This window comes from Anopheles coluzzii, chromosome 2 (assembly GCF_943734685.1).
Source record: "Anopheles coluzzii chromosome 2, AcolN3, whole genome shotgun sequence".
Classification (NCBI taxonomy): Eukaryota; Metazoa; Arthropoda; class Insecta; order Diptera; family Culicidae; genus Anopheles; species Anopheles coluzzii.
In genome coordinates this window covers 1,328,669-1,346,391 of record NC_064670.1, presented here as the reverse complement: position 1 = coordinate 1,346,391, position 17,723 = coordinate 1,328,669, and the positions used below count along the sequence as shown (strand labels likewise).

The 17,723-nt window shown below is 49.5% G+C and overlaps 1 protein-coding gene across 5 annotated transcripts in view; it reads left to right on the top strand.

Annotated features, from left to right (window-relative positions):
• Window positions 1-17,723, top strand: part of LOC120951972 (uncharacterized) — a 66,763-nt gene that overhangs the window by 14,461 nt on the left and 34,579 nt on the right. For all 5 annotated transcript variants that reach the window (XM_049605389.1, XM_049605388.1, XM_049605387.1 and 2 more), the window contains exon 3: window positions 2,958-3,202. In XM_049605389.1, the coding sequence (XP_049461346.1) occupies window positions 2,958-3,202 (245 nt within the window). The remainder of the gene's footprint in view (window positions 1-2,957; window positions 3,203-17,723) is intronic.

The following is a 17,723-nucleotide window of genomic DNA, read 5'->3' as shown; positions in this document are numbered from 1 at the left end:
TACACGCCTTTCTTCTGCGTCTTTCGGCCGCCTTGTACCGCCGGAAGTGGTCCGCCGCCATTGCAGCAGCTCGTCGATCGGCTGCAAACGACCCGAACTTCCGGTTCCGGTCCCGATTGCCTCGATGGGCTGGAAAATCTGCCTGTAAATTATTGCTACCATTAAATTATGTGACATTAAATCCACAGCCTCTCCCGGACTTACGGCTCGCTGAGCTTCGAAGCGTCGAGCTTCAAGCTCAAAACATTTGCAAACCCGCCACCGCCACACATGCTTCGCCTGGCTTATGTGTGTGTGGGTGTGTGTATTGCGTCCCCGGATGCAAGGCACTTGAGACGTTCTGCAGCCTTAGCGCTTGCCTATTTATGGGCAAATTAAGTTTAAACGCTCGAACGGACCGACCTCCCGGCGCGGGGTCGTGAAGCAACGGGGTTACGATGCAATATTTATTTATGGATTCAATGAACGTCGTTTGACGACAGCGTACGCCTTACGGGAACGGGGAATTGTTCTGTCCCGGCAACCGACTTACACGTGTACGTACACATGCGTCCCGTTTGGCAAGCTGCCCGCCCGGCCCCATAACTCGCCCCACTGCCAGAGCATTCTGCTGCATCGTTAACCAACGTGAGACCATTTCACAACCGCCAATGATCGATAAGTAGCGTGTTGTTTGCAAGGTTGGCCCATAAATCAAAGGGCCAACGCGCTTACTTTCTCCTTTCCTCGCGCAGCGTTCGACTTCCACCCCATAACGGTAACCATGGCGACACGTACATAAATACACACTCCATCTGCGACGGTGCCTTTGCGTGTTCGATCGATCAGCACGACGCACCCGGAGCTTCAGGTTCAAGCAAGGTCAACTGCAACGATCCTGTGCTTAGTCGTGCCCGATTATTGCCCCGTGTGCCAAGACGCAACGGCCTCATCCAGGCGGTTCTCAAGATGAGAAAGCCATTTCACGGGGTGCCTTATGATGCCAGCCCTGAAGGACGGCCAATTAAATGGAGTTGTTACCCAATTTTGTGGGTCTCAAGCGCTAATGACTTCCTGCTGTGACCCGTTTATGTGTGGCCGTGGTATGGTAAAACACACCAGCAAACATAAAACCACCGTTCGCCATAAAGGAGTGCACGAGGGTAATCAACATCCAATAATGTGTACACCTTGTTTCACACCCATAGCAGAGTGTTGTCAATCGATGGGAACAGCATTTGGTTGTAAAATACTGCGCTGCGCAGACGGGAGCTTCCTGTTATTTACTTTCCCGTTTTTTGCTACAGGTTGTTTTACGGGATGCTGCTGCCTATTTTTATGGTGTTTGTTTTACCATAATTTATAACGGAAATGGAAATGTGTTAAAGCAACACAAAGTTAATGATATGCTTGCGTCGTCTTGCTTCAGCCCAAAAACAGCAGCAAGGCGTTATGCTCGCGCAACATAAAATCAACACCAGAACTCGGCAAACGGACGGCGGTCCCGAGCGAATGTGCTCCGACGGCCAGTCGACCACACATTCGCAAGGTAAACATTCGCCAACTGTCGTCGTTCGCATCTGACCACACGCTGAAAATGGTGCCATTTGCCCACTCCTTCTCCTCTTCCTCCTCGTGGTGGAAATCGTAGGCTGTAGGCTCCGGTGAACAACATCGCAGTAACCGGTAACTCAACACCTTTATTACCGTGAAGTGCGGGTCGCCCCGTCGAGGCCTGCATGTACTTTTGCCTTAGGAGAAAAGCTGGAGAAAAGAGGGTGGTTGAGACTACAAATCTGGCCACATATGCAAATTAATTCATTAAACGTGATGTTTATAAAAAAATCTCCCCAACTTCAGCGCTTTCTCGCATTCCCCTCTCTCTCTCACCAACGGAGGATGCTCTTGTGAGAGGCATTGGCAAGTTTAATTAAAATATCAAGTTCCCGTTCACCAAGGAGCGGGCGTTAGCGGGCGGAAAGTGGCTCGTACAGGGACGAAACATTACACGCCCGTTGTTTGAAGCCCACCCATAAAGGGGGCAATATTTCTGTGTAGCTCATGATGAAGAAATCACTTGAAAATATAATAACCACTCCCTCGCAGGTGCGTGGGTAATGAAAATGGCGAAACAACTTTGCCTTTTATTTGTTGCGCTTATCCATTCATCCGCCAAGCGCGTAACCATTCTGCACGGTACACCACGCTTCCCGCGCGCCGTTCCTCTGCGGCAAAAATCAAATTTCTTTTGCCCTGGATTTGTAAGCAGCCAAGGAAAGTGGGATTAAAAATTGGAATAAAGAAACTGCTCGAAAAAAAAAAACTCTTTGAAACGCTGTTGGTAACATATTTCACCCTGTTAAACTCGGTAAGCTTCTGCCCCGTGCCAACCGCTAAAGAGGTGTTTAGTGCTAAGCAACGTGACTGAGATTTTAAATTTCTACTCAAAGCGCCATTCCAAGTAGCCGCTTTCCACGTGCTGGATACAATTAAAGCCATTTTTGTTTCTAGGAAGCAGCATTATCAGCCTCGTTTGGTATTCATTTACATATTATCAATTAACATGCCAGGTCAAAAGTAACAACTCGAGATTGTTATTGCAATTTGTGTTTTATAAACTCACTCGGTGCTGCTCCATATGCTCCGTTGACACGAGGGTTACAGTAATTGGTTCGATAGATGGCATTAAATTAGGATTAATTAGCATCCTGCAGAAGGGAGCTGTTTTGTGATCATGGTGGTAAATTATCCAGGAAAAATATGCTGGCAAATATTTTACGTTGATTAAATAAAATGAAGTCAGGAATGTTTCGAGTTTGGTGCTTCGATTCATCAAAATACTTTCAAATGAAGAATTTTGCAACAATCAATACGAAAATTTGCCTAAAACACGCCACAGCGCTCAATAAAAGCCATTGCAAATAACGTTCTCTAAATGATCCTTGTTTAATTTAACCCCTTTTTCATTCCCGTTGCAGGAATTGCGTCAGCAGCGTCCCCGGGCTCTCTGCAGCACGCCACCGCCGGCACGTCCACGGCCTCATCGTCGGGCTCGGCGTCCGCAGCGGCCCTGGTCGCTGGAGGACTCGCGTCACCGTCGTCCTCGCTGACAGGGCCAGCCGAAAAGCCGTACTTTGACGATGTCAACTCGCGCAACGTTACGACGGTCGTGGACGACACAGCAGTTCTGAAATGTCGCGTCAAGCACAAGGGCGATAGAACGGTAGGTCATTAAATAACGATATAAATTATATTTTCTCTTCCAAAGCTCCCCTCCCCCCCCCCCCTCCCACACACACACACACACACACACTAACAAAGGCCTCCGTAATTGGTGCATAGGACACTGACCGAGCGCGGGAAACTCGCACAAAGGTTGGTTGGGAAGTGGGCGATCTCGTGGCCCTTGTTCATTCTAATGCATTCGCCACTGGACATGCTTTTATGAACCGTCCATCCTGTCACTTACCCGCCTGATGGCACCAACATCATTTAGAGCGCGCACACGTGTGAGTGTGTGGCCCTCCCACTCCGCTCCAGTGGGTCCTCTTCAGCTCGATCAAACGCTGGAAAACGCGGCACGGACTGGCGTATCGGAGCGTCCATCGGGCGAAACTTCAGTCACGCTTGGTGCGTATCTTTTATTTGCTTTCCGTGAAAACCCCGGAAACCAGGAACACGGGTTGTACATAAATATTTTACCCCAAACCTCTGCCCCCATTGGCGCGATCTTTCCCTTCGTCGAAAACGGGAACCACACCAACCATTCTCACTGGTCTGTATTGTTGTGCGGTATTCCGTCATCGACAGCTTCTAGCATCGACATCGCTGCGCCGAAAGAATCAAGATAGCAGAAAAGGCCCACCCAGCAACGTCCAGAAAAGTCGGTCCGTTGCTGGACGGGACGGACGGACGGACGGACGGACGGGCGAGCGTGCACGCGGACGCTCGCGCTGGAAAGTGCGAAACGGCGTAATTCATTTCACTTCCATGAATAATGATTTGCATAATTAATTCCCCGCCTCGAGTGCTAACCGGTTCGGGATAGGGATTCACTTCACGCTTCAGAAGTAGTGACTCGTTTTGTGGCTCCTGCTCCAGTGGCTAGACCATATAATTACAGTTGCTCCAGACCAGTGCCACGGGATGCGGGACCGAAGCTGGGTGCATTTGCACCAATTTTCATTTGCTGCCACTGCGCTTATGCTGTTTGTTAGTTTTATCGTTTCAGAGGGTTTTCTCACTCTTTTCGGGCGCGAGTAACGAGCGCACCCTGCATTTCCTGGGCCGTAGCGCAATTGGAATCAACCCGCTCCACTACACAGGGGACCGTGTTCCCGCTTCCATTCACGCGCGCGCTTGATGGATGGATTGATGGAAGCCTGGAACGTGATCCACTGTCTGGTCGGTTTTGGGGTTTGGGTGTAAAGTTTCGTTTTATAGCGCAGTACGCGGCACCTTTAGCTCCTCTTTAGCGCTGCCAGGCTGGCCAAGAATGGCCGAATGGCAACGGGGCAGGAAACTAGAACTTCCCATGGCCTAATGCAAAACGACGCTTGCCCGAATGTGCGCCACCCGCGACGGGAACAGGGGGAGAAGAATTAAACGAGCACGTCGGCGCCATTATTTGCGGAAAATGGGCATTCCTTGGCCGTCGTTGGGCCGTCGTAGCCGGTGCCGTAGTCGTCGTTACGAGTCAAACGGTGGAGTGGAAACGCTTCCCCGCACGTTAGCACACTTGCACAAAGTTGTGTTTTATTTCTGCCGCTCTTTTTATCATTGCGCTACCTCCATTTGCTAGATTTCACAATCAATCCTCCCGGAAGTGTGTGTGTGTGTGTGTGTGTGTGTGTGTGTGTGTGTGTGTGTGTGTGTGTGTGTGTGTGTGTGTGTGTGTGTGTGTGTGTGTGTGTGTGTGTGTGTGTGTGTGTGTGTGTGTGTGTGTGTGTGTTTGTGTGCTGGCTACCGAGCTACCGCTGTGCATAAACGATTTTTGAGCTCATTTTGCTGTCAATTAGACGTCGTTAGCAAGACTGATGATCATGATGTCGGCGGTCCAAGGTGTTACGAGTGTTGCCCGAACGACCCAATGCCCGGCAAGATCGCACGAAAACGATCCAGTTGCCAGTACATTGTTGCCACTTTGCAACTTTGCAACACTCAAAGTCGATCGCTGTATGTTTGTGTGTGTTTGAATGTGAGAGACTGAGCATTTGGTCCGACGGCCCCATGACACGCAGTGACTGAGCGGAGGTCACTCGCTAATGGCGAGTAATCGAATTGGATGATTTTAAATTTCCACATCTGTCAATTAGGGTGAATTCAACAGGCCCCAACCTCATACGCCTTCATCTCACTCGCCCAGTGAGAGGTAAATTTGCCTGTGGAGTGAAAATTAAATTTCCCTCAATTTTGTAGCCCCCCCCATCTGTGCAACTCGTCCCATTCCGGGCTCCAGTGGTACGACTGTAACGTTTACCAGCAAACAGAATTACCACGTTTCCAGCACACTTGTCTGAGTGGAGCCACCCGCTGAGTGGATAATTCGCCCAAATAACTGGCGCTTGGTAGTGGAGAGTGGGGTCGAGAGTGTCAGTATTTTGCTGGCCAGCCGTACCGAGCCAAGCGCCTTTTTCGGTGGCCGGAAGCTTGTCAGTTCGTTATCATCGACCAGAGCGTGGTAAGCGAGGGTTTTCCCTTTTGCTTCGCTGCCTTGCAGCCCCGTGCGTCGGGGCATATTATTTAGGATCATCGTTATCATCGTCCTCATCATCTTCATCACCATCGCCGCCATCATCATCATCATCATCGCTGGCATCATCTGTCGGAAGTGGTTGGACAGTTCAGTCGAGTTTGCAACCGCTCGAGCACAATTCGGCCGACGGTCTGCGTGTCGGGAGTGTGAGCAAGATCGAATGGCTCAAGTGCCCAACGACGCACAAATAAAGCACCGGCCCAATGCTAAACTCCGGACCGGAGATAAGGTAGTGGCTATCCGAAAAAGAGCTCCCCAGAGACGGAGACGACCGTGTACAGAGATAATGTTCCGCAACCACGGTCAGAGTAATTAGGCCGACACGGGTTCGTAGCTGCATAACACCGGGAGGGAATAGAAAAAGAGTGAGAGAGACAGAGAGAAAGAGAGAGAACCCTGCTGAGCTGAAGAAAAGTTTTCAGAGGCTACGGGGTTTGCTTTACCCTTCCCTGATCCCTTTTTCTGCGAGCAGCCTTCAAATACAATTATGTCCGGTTTTGATTGATGACTTGCCGACAAACTTTTCGTCCACGTTTTTTTTTTTGTTGTACCCTCGATGTGCCCTCGCCGAGGAACGACACAGTTTCGGCAAGGATTAAACGGACATGATAACGATGCCAAGGATGGCGTGGGGTTTTGCACGTCGCATTGCGTCGGGCCCGGGTTCCCGCAACCGAACGTGGTTCATTATTATGTCGACCCGAAACGGTGGACAAAAAACACCCGGGTGAGCCTCAAATCTGTGAGGTTAAGAGTTTGATAAATTTTCTCGCCAACTTACCATAAGACCACAGTTCCATCTGGGAGCGGCATGGATTGGGCAAGTTTTTCATTGCATTTTCATCAGTCGGGCGAGAAACTGTTAACGTATTCCATTTCTTATTCCAGCGAGTCTGTGATTTTAGCAGATTTTATCAACGTTCCCTTGCACGCTCCCTCTCTTTCTAGCTCTGTATCTTCCTCGTCTTTTTTGTTAGACACAAGCTACCGCATTGATAGGCTCAGGCGGGCGAAAACTTCCAATTGGAGTTGAAAATGAGCTTGAAAAATTATAATTTTTTGATGCATTTTCATCAATTGTGGATCTGCCTAATCCGGGCGCACCAAACTGTAGAGCACTGGTGTCACACCGCCCGTTTCAATGGTGGTAAAATATTCATCAATTCGACTTCTGCCTGTCTGCTTGCCGGTGTGATTTGGCTTCGACCGTCGAGGTCTAATGAAAAGAATAAATTCCCGTCCCAGCGCCCGCATTGAATCACGGTGGCTTGGTGATGAATAAAACATCTCAAGGTAGCTGGGGAGAGCCTGCTCTAGAGTGAGTTTGGGCAGCGTAGGCATACCAGGGAACCTCCAGTGAACCCCGGAAAGAGCAAAATTCAAGTTGACACCTGGCAGCGTATTCGTAAGATGGGAAAAATGAAAGTTATCCTCCATCTGAGTAGCTGAGCGAATGAGTGGCAGCTGGTATTGCCCAGTAAAAGTTAAGCATTTGCTAGTGTCAATTTCATCATTCGCGAACTGCACAAACTATCATCTCCATGCTAATATTGCCCTTTTAGATGACGGAATCATTGCCGCAAATCAGCATACTGGGCGGATCATTTTTCTTCACTTAGTTGGGCTCTCCCCCTTCAGCAGCTGATTTAGCTCTCAAGGAAAATGATGGAATGTGTTTTTCATACAGTTGTCACACTGCTTCTCCAAGTGGGGCTGCCATGATTGATGAGTGTTATCAAACCCGGAATCGATCGGGGCGAAAACAATTTGCTTCAAATCTATTCCAGTTGCTGGAGCTTCAATCGTCCTCATAATAGCATTGAACATTCATGCTCGTGTGTGTGTGGCCTGTGTGGGCAACGCTAATGGGCGAGTGTAACGGTAAAGCCAGCATAAATAATGCCGTCCAATACCTCCACTTTCTGCCCTATTTGGTACAAAAAAGAGCGTTCTAGGCGTGTTTGAACCCATTCGTAAGAGGTGGTTCGTGTTTTTGTGAGTCACTTAAGTGACTCCTCCCTCCGGGCTCCCCCCCCCCCCGGCGATGCCCACCGGCCCTGCTCAGCACTCTCGATGTTGATGATGGCTTGCCTAATTCTTCGAATTCTCGGTGCCCATATCTCCCACACTGGGCTGTTTTTGCTCTACCCCAGCGGTACGAATCCTCTTGTGAGATTATGTTAATGCTTGCCAAACGAGCAACCGACCCTGCCATCCTGAGCCCACACAGCGCTCCCCCGAAGCCCGGCTTACCGACCATTTGCCAGCGTATTTAAATGCGAACCTCTCCACTCGGCCTTTAATAGGCTCGTCGGGAAATCCGAAAACAAAACTAATGACGTCTTTGATGACGATAATACCCAAAACCGACCGAACCGGGCGCGCTACATACGGCGGGAAAAGGCATCTTCAGCTTTTTTTTCCTTGTTCCAAATTCAACTCAAAGAAAAATGCTTCACAAGGACGCTGTTTTGAAAAATCGACTAGATTTTCGACCGAGCTCCAAACACTCACTCTCCTCCAATTGTCTTTGGGCCGGCCAGCAAAACACACCTACACAACAGCAAACAGCAACACAAAACACCGCCGCTCCGTACCGTAGGGAGGAACCCCGAAAAGGTTGTCACGAATCCACCACCAGCAAACGGTCAATTAGCCCAATGTTCGGTGATGTGGCCAGCAAAAGTTTACCTCAACTTGCCCGTAACTGTGGCAAAACCCTGGGAATTAATTAGCATCGGCGTATCGGCGTTGTTTTTCTTCCCGACCATGATAATGTGGCCACTTTTTCGTCCCCGGCGCCTGTCGTCGTGCTCCAGCGGGAACGATGGCTTGTTGTAATTGGCTATCCCAAGCTTAATTTAATCAGCCAAAGCGGACAGGCACGCTCCCTTTACTCTTGCTCGACCCCTCCTTGACCCGCAACAACGTCATGTTGTTTTAGTGGACAGATTACTGTTTGGTAATCATTTACTGGGTAAACAATCGCAAACAACCCCGAATGCCGAAAGTTTTCTTTCCAGCAGAAATCTTGTCGGAAGAATAGGGTTATGGGAAAACCTGGTCTCCTCAGGGAAATGCCTTCCTCTCTCTCCTTCTCGCTTTTTATACAAAGATTCCTTCGCACCAGTGGCTTACGATGAACGATTCTTGGTGTGTGTGGAATGGGTTGAAAAATAGGGGGAACGGGTGATCTGCCTCTCTGGATGGGATGGGTTGTGAATTTGCTCAAGTAATCAACATTCCAAGCTCCGTGACCGAATCGTCGAGATGGAAAACCCTTGTCCTGCCTCCCGCAGCAACCCCACGCAGTGTGAGTCGATGTATAGCTTCGTTGGTGTCCCAGGTTTTTACCGACCGGAACCAACGCGCGTCCCTAACGCACCTTTCCGGCGTGTGAGTGCAGAGTGAGCGTGGATATCGTTGTTTACCAGACTGATAAGCAGAGCGAATCCAGGGATTGAGTTCATCCCAGCCGAGCGATGATCGACCAATGCCTTCGCACATGTTGGGCACAGCTTGAACCTTCGCCCCGTTAGCATCATCGGAACCGCCCGGATGATCACGGTTGCCTGGAACGGACATGCGTCTCCCGGCTTTCGATGCGACACGTACTGTAGCGGAGAAAAGCGAAACGCAAACATAATTGAAAATGGAAATTTATTTTACACGTCCCGATAAGAGCGGCAGCTACAAAGGGGATGGTAAAGGCAGGAGCTGTTGGAACTGTTCATCATTTGTTCCCAGGTTAGTCGCTCTAATCCGAGGCACGAGCTCGCACACTCCTTGCCTTCGCACACGTGCATCTGGATCAGCGAAAATGCGCCCCCGTAAGCCGCCCTGCTCAGAATCGGCCCGAGCGGAGTAAGGCCGAGAATGGAGTCTTAAGTGGATCCTGAAAGGATACTAATCCGCACCAACCGCCACGAAAGGACCGTCGTCCAAAATTTACGCATTTTCCGCTCGCACGTACCCGAACCGCCGACAGGGTGGGATCGCGCCCTTTTTCGGCTAAAAACCGGGTGGACCACCGAGCAATGGGTGGTTGTGTGGTGCTGTTTTCCACCCTCCCCAAAAAAAAGAGATGCCCGAACCAAGTACGAGTACTGCCCATGGCTCGAAACTCGAAACAGTCGGTAACGAGCGGTGAAATTGATTGAAATCAATCACCCGAGGGAATGCTTGAGTGTGCGCTACATCATCGCAAGTCGGACGAGCGCGTCGAGCTTCATCTGCCCTTCGGTGGCGGTGGCAAAACGGAAGCAAAGCGGGGATCGTAGCGGGGAAGAATTCGAAAGGAAATTTATGTCGAGGTTTGATTACGGCGAGGAGCAGGGCACAATAAAAACGATGATTTGATGAGAAAACATCGCCTGAAGCACGCGAGAGACGCGATGTGCGTGAAGGTGGCTCGAGGCATTCAGAAACGGCGATGGTTCTATCCGTTCCACCCGGATATCCTGCAAAGGGGCTCGTTTTCGGTACGCTCTGGCATATTTCGCACATTTTGAACCTCGCCCTAGCAAATACACACTTACACACACACACGCACAGGCCCGTCTACATGTACACGCCCGGAAAGTGAGTTTCCGACGAGCAGGTTTGTTATCTCTATCCACCGGTCGGTATTTGATTACGAATCAAAATATTGATACAAGGTATGTCTTTCCGAGGGGGCGTTTTGTCGCTTCTCCTTTTTTTGCCACCCGCTGTGAGTGCTGGAAGGAACGATGCTCTAAGCTGAGCACGGTTGGATTAACATATTTCCTGACGTTGGCTCTCGCAAGCGCTCGTTTATGACATGGCAGCGGTAAATAGTGATGTAACCGCGTGTAATCCGCGGCACTTTGGTGCTGCCGGAAAACTTTCCCCTCATCTGTCCGTCCGTTCACAGCCGGTTGCAGCAGTCCGGGGTTGAGAAAATGTAAAAGTTTTTGCATCTCCCGTCCCGTGCACAGTGCAACTTTGGAGCCGCTCTTAAGCTCCCACTCAAAGCGCACCCCAGAGTAAATGGAATGAAGTGAAAAGCTTGTAGTCACTCTAGATTGGTCGGAATTGATGAGTCCTCGGCACCAACCGGGACCGTTGCACTAAAACAAAATACCATCTTTTACGACTCCTCGCACAATGAACGCAAAGAAGAAGAAGACAAAGAAGAAAAAAACCCAACGAGAGCACACTGCCACCGCCGGGGCAGCGGGAAAGTTTGAAAGAGGATTAAATTTATCGGATGTTAATGCAGAACGAATTACGCTGACTCCGAAACTGCTCAACCACAAAGCGCTTACGTCGCATTCGGTTTCCACCGGGGGAAAATGCCGTCGCCCGGGCGTAGTTGGCCGGATTCTGGCTTCCGAACGGGCAAAGTTTAGCCATTCGCCAGCAAACGGCTAGCCAGCGAGCCAGCCAGCTAGCGCGATGGAGGTTAAAATCGATCGAACTGACGAGATCGTTTAATTGAAAAAAGGCGTCGATGGCAACACGATGCGAAAAGGCGATTCGTTACGATTGAAAAGTTTCCCAATTGCCACCGCATACCATCAACACACTCGCCGGGCTCTGTCGGAATTCGTGGCCACCGGTCGCCGGTCACAGAGGCTCCCCCTCCCGGCGAGCGAACGGACGAGCGTGCAACGAAACGAAACGAATCGAGAAACGAATTATCCATTGGGACTTAACGTTTTACGAGCGAATTGCTCCACTCGCTCAAACTGGCCACCGAGGGCGTAATCCGAACAAAACTCCTGGCCAACTCACGGCCACACGGTGGCGTCCATGGATTAAAACTCTTCCCACACGCTCACGCCTCGGAAGCATTCGCCGGCGGGTCTGTGCTCAAAACAATCCACCACCATTTGGGTGGGCATGAGAAGAAAAGAGGGAAAAAACACTAAATTGAACCCTGAAATGAACCAACGACAGGCGAAAAAAAAGGCTCCCAACGGCATCCTGTACCCACAGCTAAAGTCTCCTGACGAAGGAGCGTATCAGAGGGGAAATTGGCAAGCCCTAGCCCAATCAAAAAGAAACCGGTCCACCCGAAACTTCCTTCGCAGTTCATTTATTCTATTATCAACAGCCCATTATCGGATTTCCAAGGCGCCCGCCCCACGGAAGCTTAACGTCCCGCAAAATGTACCCGTGCCGAGGGAGTGCGGGGCACCGAAAAAGCAACACTGCAAAAGCCGACGGTTGGGAGGTGTTGATTGTTGTTCTTATCAAGCACACAAGCACCGTAAATCTTGGCGGGCGAATAAATAACTCGTTAAAAAATTGGTCAACTTTTTGGCACCCGAAGAAAGGATCGGTCTTCTTGCCATACCAATGGCTGGAGAAGTAACCACGGCGAAGTCCCATGACCGCCCGTCGTTATCATGGACTACCATTTGTTATTTGTGTTAATTAAATTAATAATAATGACTTGCCGGCACTATCTCTAAGTGCTCTCGAAGTGCTTCGGATCGTATCGGAATGGGTTTATGGGTGGTCTTCACCGTCACACTTCAGTTCGTTATCACGAAACACGCCAGCGGAAACGAAAACGAACTGCGAACTCATATGCATAAATACGCGATTCTCATTGTTCGACACGTTTGCGAAGAAGAATCCACTTTAAAGGCATTCCCAGAACTCCTGAACTTCGCCTTCACCATAAGCTACATCAATTAAAACCCACACATAGGAGCCCCGGTCTCCTTCGGTCCTGGATGACGGACGAAACAAGTTTCCTGTCCTCGGGCTCAAGTTTTCCCCATGCAAAGAGATAACTAAATTTGTGGCCAATAAAACAATTTCAGCTAAGGATGAATTTTAACCAAATCACAGCCCCGCAATGGAAAGCGACGTAGCAGCGACCTAGCAGCGCGTGACGTCCAACAGAAGCTGACAGCTTCGGGGCGTGACGTGACGCTCGTCGGTGCTTTGATGGTGCGAGAGAGAAAGAAATTTTATCATTTTTATGCGCTCATTACTGCTTTCAAATTAAGTTTCACCGCTAAACACACAAGGTGGTGTTCATTTTACCGCCGTTTTGTGTTCGATTGTGTTCGCTCGTACCACGCGCGGCAAGCGTAAGCATCTAAGCACGCCCAACACATACGTCGGTGTACTTTTTCGCAATTTGCATTTACCTGGCAGAAACGACGTGACAAAATGGCATTTACAACATTCAAACTAAGCTTATCTGTTCTTAAAGTGTGTAATGCTTCACCTATGGGTCGGGCCGGGTTTGCTGTGCTGCCCATTCCTGCCAAACCGAACATTGAATCCTTTTTGCCCTTTCATTCGCTCCCGCTCATGTTCACTTTAAAACAATCTAAACACAAACTCTTCCGAAGGGAAAGCTTCGTCCTGAACATAGCTCCGTTCTTTGTTTTCCATTCCCACCTGGAGCCCAGGCTTGGAGCCCCGAGCTGTCCTTGAGGAAACCATCCCGAAGCCCGCTGTCGGCAGGTGTACTAAATTGCGTTAAATCTGGTACTTAAAAGAAGATTACACATGCCCGGTACAAGAGCAAAAACATTGATTCCCGTGCTTGTAAGCACGCTCCTTGCTGCCAGTCTTCGCCAACCTCTTGGGGCGCCGCGCGCGAATGTGCTTTCACCGAGGCTAACGCGTGTCGGGCGCCCGAAGGGTAATTATCGAGTCAGTGACAGTGTGCTTCACGCGCATCTGCCAGCGTAAGCATCCCATTCCCGACACATGCTAAAGATGAAGGCTTCGTGCCCATTATCCGTGGAGAGCGCCCGCGAGCCCCCCTTGACACACGCGGGCGCACGAGTTTGGCTGGATTTTCTTATTTCCCCTTCAAGCACAGCATCCTTGAGCGTCGGCGGTTGGCTTTTATGAGAACGTGTCTAATTTAAAATTGATTACGGCAAGGAGGCGATCTGCAGGCACGGCGTGGCGCTCGCCGGCACTACCGTCAACATGATTAGATTTGACTTGCTTCATTATTCAAAACATTCGCCATCCGAAGCGAACCGTTTCCCCCCCTGTTTCCCTGTTTCCCTGTTTCAAATGTACATTCAAGCAACCGCTTCTTGCGACTTTGTCCATAATGAGACACACACAGACGCACATGCAGAAGCATCGTTCGGGTGTCTCATTATAGGCAACGTTTTATCGTTATCGGTGTAATTTGTTATTGCAAACGATACCGGTGGGTCTGGGAGCGGGTTAGTGGGCCAGCGGAAGGAGTGCGAAAGCAAGTGTCACTCAAGAATCGGTCTCCGGTCTCCTTCAACCGGCCCTTTACGTCATACGCGGAAACCACGGAAGGATAAAAGTAAGACAAGGGCGGCAACTACAAGATGGCATGAGGCGATAATCACATCAGCAGGTCCCAGGCGAGCATCTCTCTTCAAATTTAATTACGAATGTCAGGCATGTCGCTCCCGCCTTGTCTTGTGCAGCTGTCCGCTCGTTTCGTTCGACCTTTCTTTCTCCCTCTCAAATGAAATAAATTACAGCTTGAAATGTTTTCTCGCCTGTGACCATTTGTTGCACTTTCCAATCTGGCAGCGAACCTGCAGCGCTGCCCGGACAGGGCGTTTCCTTGAGCAACGAAGTGTGCTGCCCGGTCGTTTCGCTCAAGGTCGTGCAAGCTGGGCCAAACGAGCCCGTTCGCCCATTCTACCATTGCCCTTCCCACAAAGCGAACGGGTCAAAGATTTCCAGCACCAATTTCCGTCTGGCCAAATTCGAATCTCTTCTAATTACACGCTTCGATGACCCTTTTCCCGGGGATGCCCACTTGCCCGGTTCAGTAAGTGTCGCTCTTTTGTCTCCGGAATGCCCCGGAAAGGACGCGCGCTGTGGAAAGCGATGGGAAAACTTCACCCCGCCCCCCTTCCCCTAAAAAACGACGGCACGGCAGGATTTAGTGTCTCTCGAGAGGGAAAACACATCTGTTACCGGGATGCATATTTGTCCGTGTTCCGTCGGCCGCTGCCGAGTTTTCGACTGCTGTCGGACCGTATAAAGTGGAAGCTTCCGGAATTAGGTACACTGTCAAGCGTAAGCAAGATCTTAATTAGATTCATCCGTTACTCGAGTCCGACGGTGAGTGTGTGTGTGTGTGTGTGTGAGTAGCAGTAGTAGTAGTGCTGGGATATTGTTGATTTTGGCACACATTTGTGTTTTGGCTGGGAAAAGAAATCGATCTACCCTTGGCGAACATTAAAGGTTTCCTCGAAACCGTTGGCTCTGCTCGTCAGCGACGTTCACAATGACGTGCCAATCGATTAACGACTTGCTAATGACCACTGAGTGAGTGTGTGGAATGAAGCGTTTGAGTGTACCATCGTACCGATCGTTAAACGTTGCCGTTGCCTAATCTCGATACAGCAACTAGATGCAGCAGTCTTTTCATGCCAGTTGACCCAGTTTCTTGGTCCATGGGGCGATGTGCAAAAGCAAGAAACTTAAACCGATGTTCCAGCGGTGCTGGGGCCGCCTTGGAATGACCTTGTACTGTGAGCGGTTGCTCATGACATTCGAGAGTCGTTCGCTCTAGCTTCTTCCAAGAAAGCGTAACAAAACCGATGCCATGTATTTTAATTTTTCTTACTAAAATGGACTCGTGGTTCGCTTTGAGAGCAGCAACAAAAAAAAAAAAAAAAAAAAATACAACGCCCCGAAACCGAATGGCCATCGGTGCAAATCTTGTCTCAATTTACGACCTTGTTTCAATATTTATTGTTTCGCTGTCGCGTGTACCTTCTGCTCTCGCGAGGAGGAGGGCTGCATCTGACACGGTAACCTGAGAATGGTTGGTTCGTGTGGTTTGTCCGTCCTCGGGGGTTGTTTTCTCTTTCCAACGGGATGGACACCCCCCCGACTCCGGGAGTTCCAAAGGCCAATTTTTCCACGCTTTCCACAATTATGGCGTTGGCTAAACTTTTTGGAGGTTTAAATTTCGTGTGACACGAAATATCAAACGATGGGTGGCCAAGTGGAGCACCAGGAGAAGGGGGATGGTTTGGAAAACCAAAAACGCCCCTGCAAGGAATGAAACTGAGCTCGCCGCCAAAGCAAAAGAGCGTCCAAAGAAAGTAACGATGCGAATGGCAAAATACGTTAATCCGTGTCTGAACCATAAATCACACGCTCTTTTTATTTTCGGGGAACCGTTTTTACGATTTACTTTTTTGCGACGCCCTTGTGTGTGTGTGTGTGTGTGTATGTGCATGACTGTGTGTATTTTGCTCCATTTTCTTTCGCTCGCTGTGTTGTGCCGTGTCTGTCAGGCACATGTCGGGCCCTTTGCGAACTGTTTGTCACCGTTTGCTTGTCTTCCATCGGAACTGGGCCGTGGGTGTATGTGTGTGTGTGTTTGTGTGTGTATTTTTGTGCCAAAGGCAGACGACGACGTTAGAAAAGCAAACTGGAAAACCGAAACTGTCCGATGGGTGGATGAATGTACTACCACCAGCGCCACCGCCCACTGTCACGGTAACCTCTCGCCTCGCTGCGGCGACGGCGGGTGAACTGTTTGGCCAAAGTCTAATAAAATAAATTTCTATTACGTTTATGATGCCCTTTTTCACTTCGTCCTTTTGATGCGTTGCCGTCCACGTGCCGTTTCCGTTTGATGTCCGGCGGTCCTCCGACACGGTTGCCTCCGTTTGTCGCACCCGGTGAAAAGATATTAGTTTCTTTGGTGGAAAAATAATGCTTTTAATGTTTGCTATCGCTTCTTTCTGCTTCAATTAGATGCGCATTGTAAACAGCCTGCACTGTCCAGTGCAAAAGGCCGGCTCCGTACTCCATTAGGTTGAGTTCAATTTAATCGAGTTGGTTCTTGTTGAGTGGCTTTAACTTGCTTCAAGAGTTGAGTCGTTTAGTTGGGTTAAAAGTGGACTTCGAAAATGCAGCTTCAAGCACCAGGCAAACGCACCTGAGGTTAATCGCCCTTCCGAGCAGCACACCTCGGCAAGTGTTAACCGGTCTGGGACACCAGCATCTGGGTTACACGTAGAAACACGTCGTTTTGCAAAACTTTTACTTTTACTTTTACTTTGGCGAAAACATGAAATGTTCAATTTTCCATTTCTCGCTCGAATCCGCACCGCTGTTCGTGCAGCAACTACCCGCAGGGTAAGTTTGGGCCAAAGCATCATACCATCCAGCATAGTTTAAATTCTTTGGCCCCCAAAAACGGCTGCTCCTGTGGCTCCGTTTTTGTTACATTGGCAAGCTCCAAAGCACTTCCTCCCAGCCACACAAGCAACTCTCCCAGAGGTGTTTGGTGTTGGTTGGCTTTCGCCATTTTCCATCGCTCCATCGCTCCCAACCGGTGGCAAGGGAGAGTGGAGAAAGTGCAAGCAATTTCACCACTGTTTAATTACGAAACATTCCACGGTGCAAGTGCTATTTCAAGTCAATTCAGCCAGCTGGAGTACCATCTGTAATTTGCAACGTTCGACTGGCAAACGATTGTGCTAACAATTTACTCTCGCTTCGTCTCTTTTTTTGGTCGAGTAAGAGACGACACAGCAAATGGGTGGATGTGGGAAAAACGAACACAAACTTTACAATAAATGAACTATAATGGCACCACGATGTCGATGTCGAGAACACAATGGTAACGAGGAAGCGCCGAGCAAACATAAACGCTTGCTCGTGTAAACGGTTTGCTGTGTTCTATTAAAGTTGAGTTAATGTTTGACTTTTGTGTTTCCGCTTCATTCTAAACTCATTTCCGCACTGTTTGCCGTTTGCCGCCGTCGCTTCGATCGCTGCTGAATTATGTCACTGAGTGTCCTGAGAACGGCAAAGGCAAAATCTCTTACTCGCAGCGTCATGGAGAGGAAAATAAATGTACCCACAATAACGGAGAATGTGCGGGTGCTTAAATTAGGCTTACGAAACTCCCTTCCCATCCCATATTATCTTTAACGATCAATCGAAACAAACTGCCAAACAATATAACGCTTCGTGCCATTTACCGGTCGGTGGGATAAAGCTGCCTGAAAAATTGTAATGT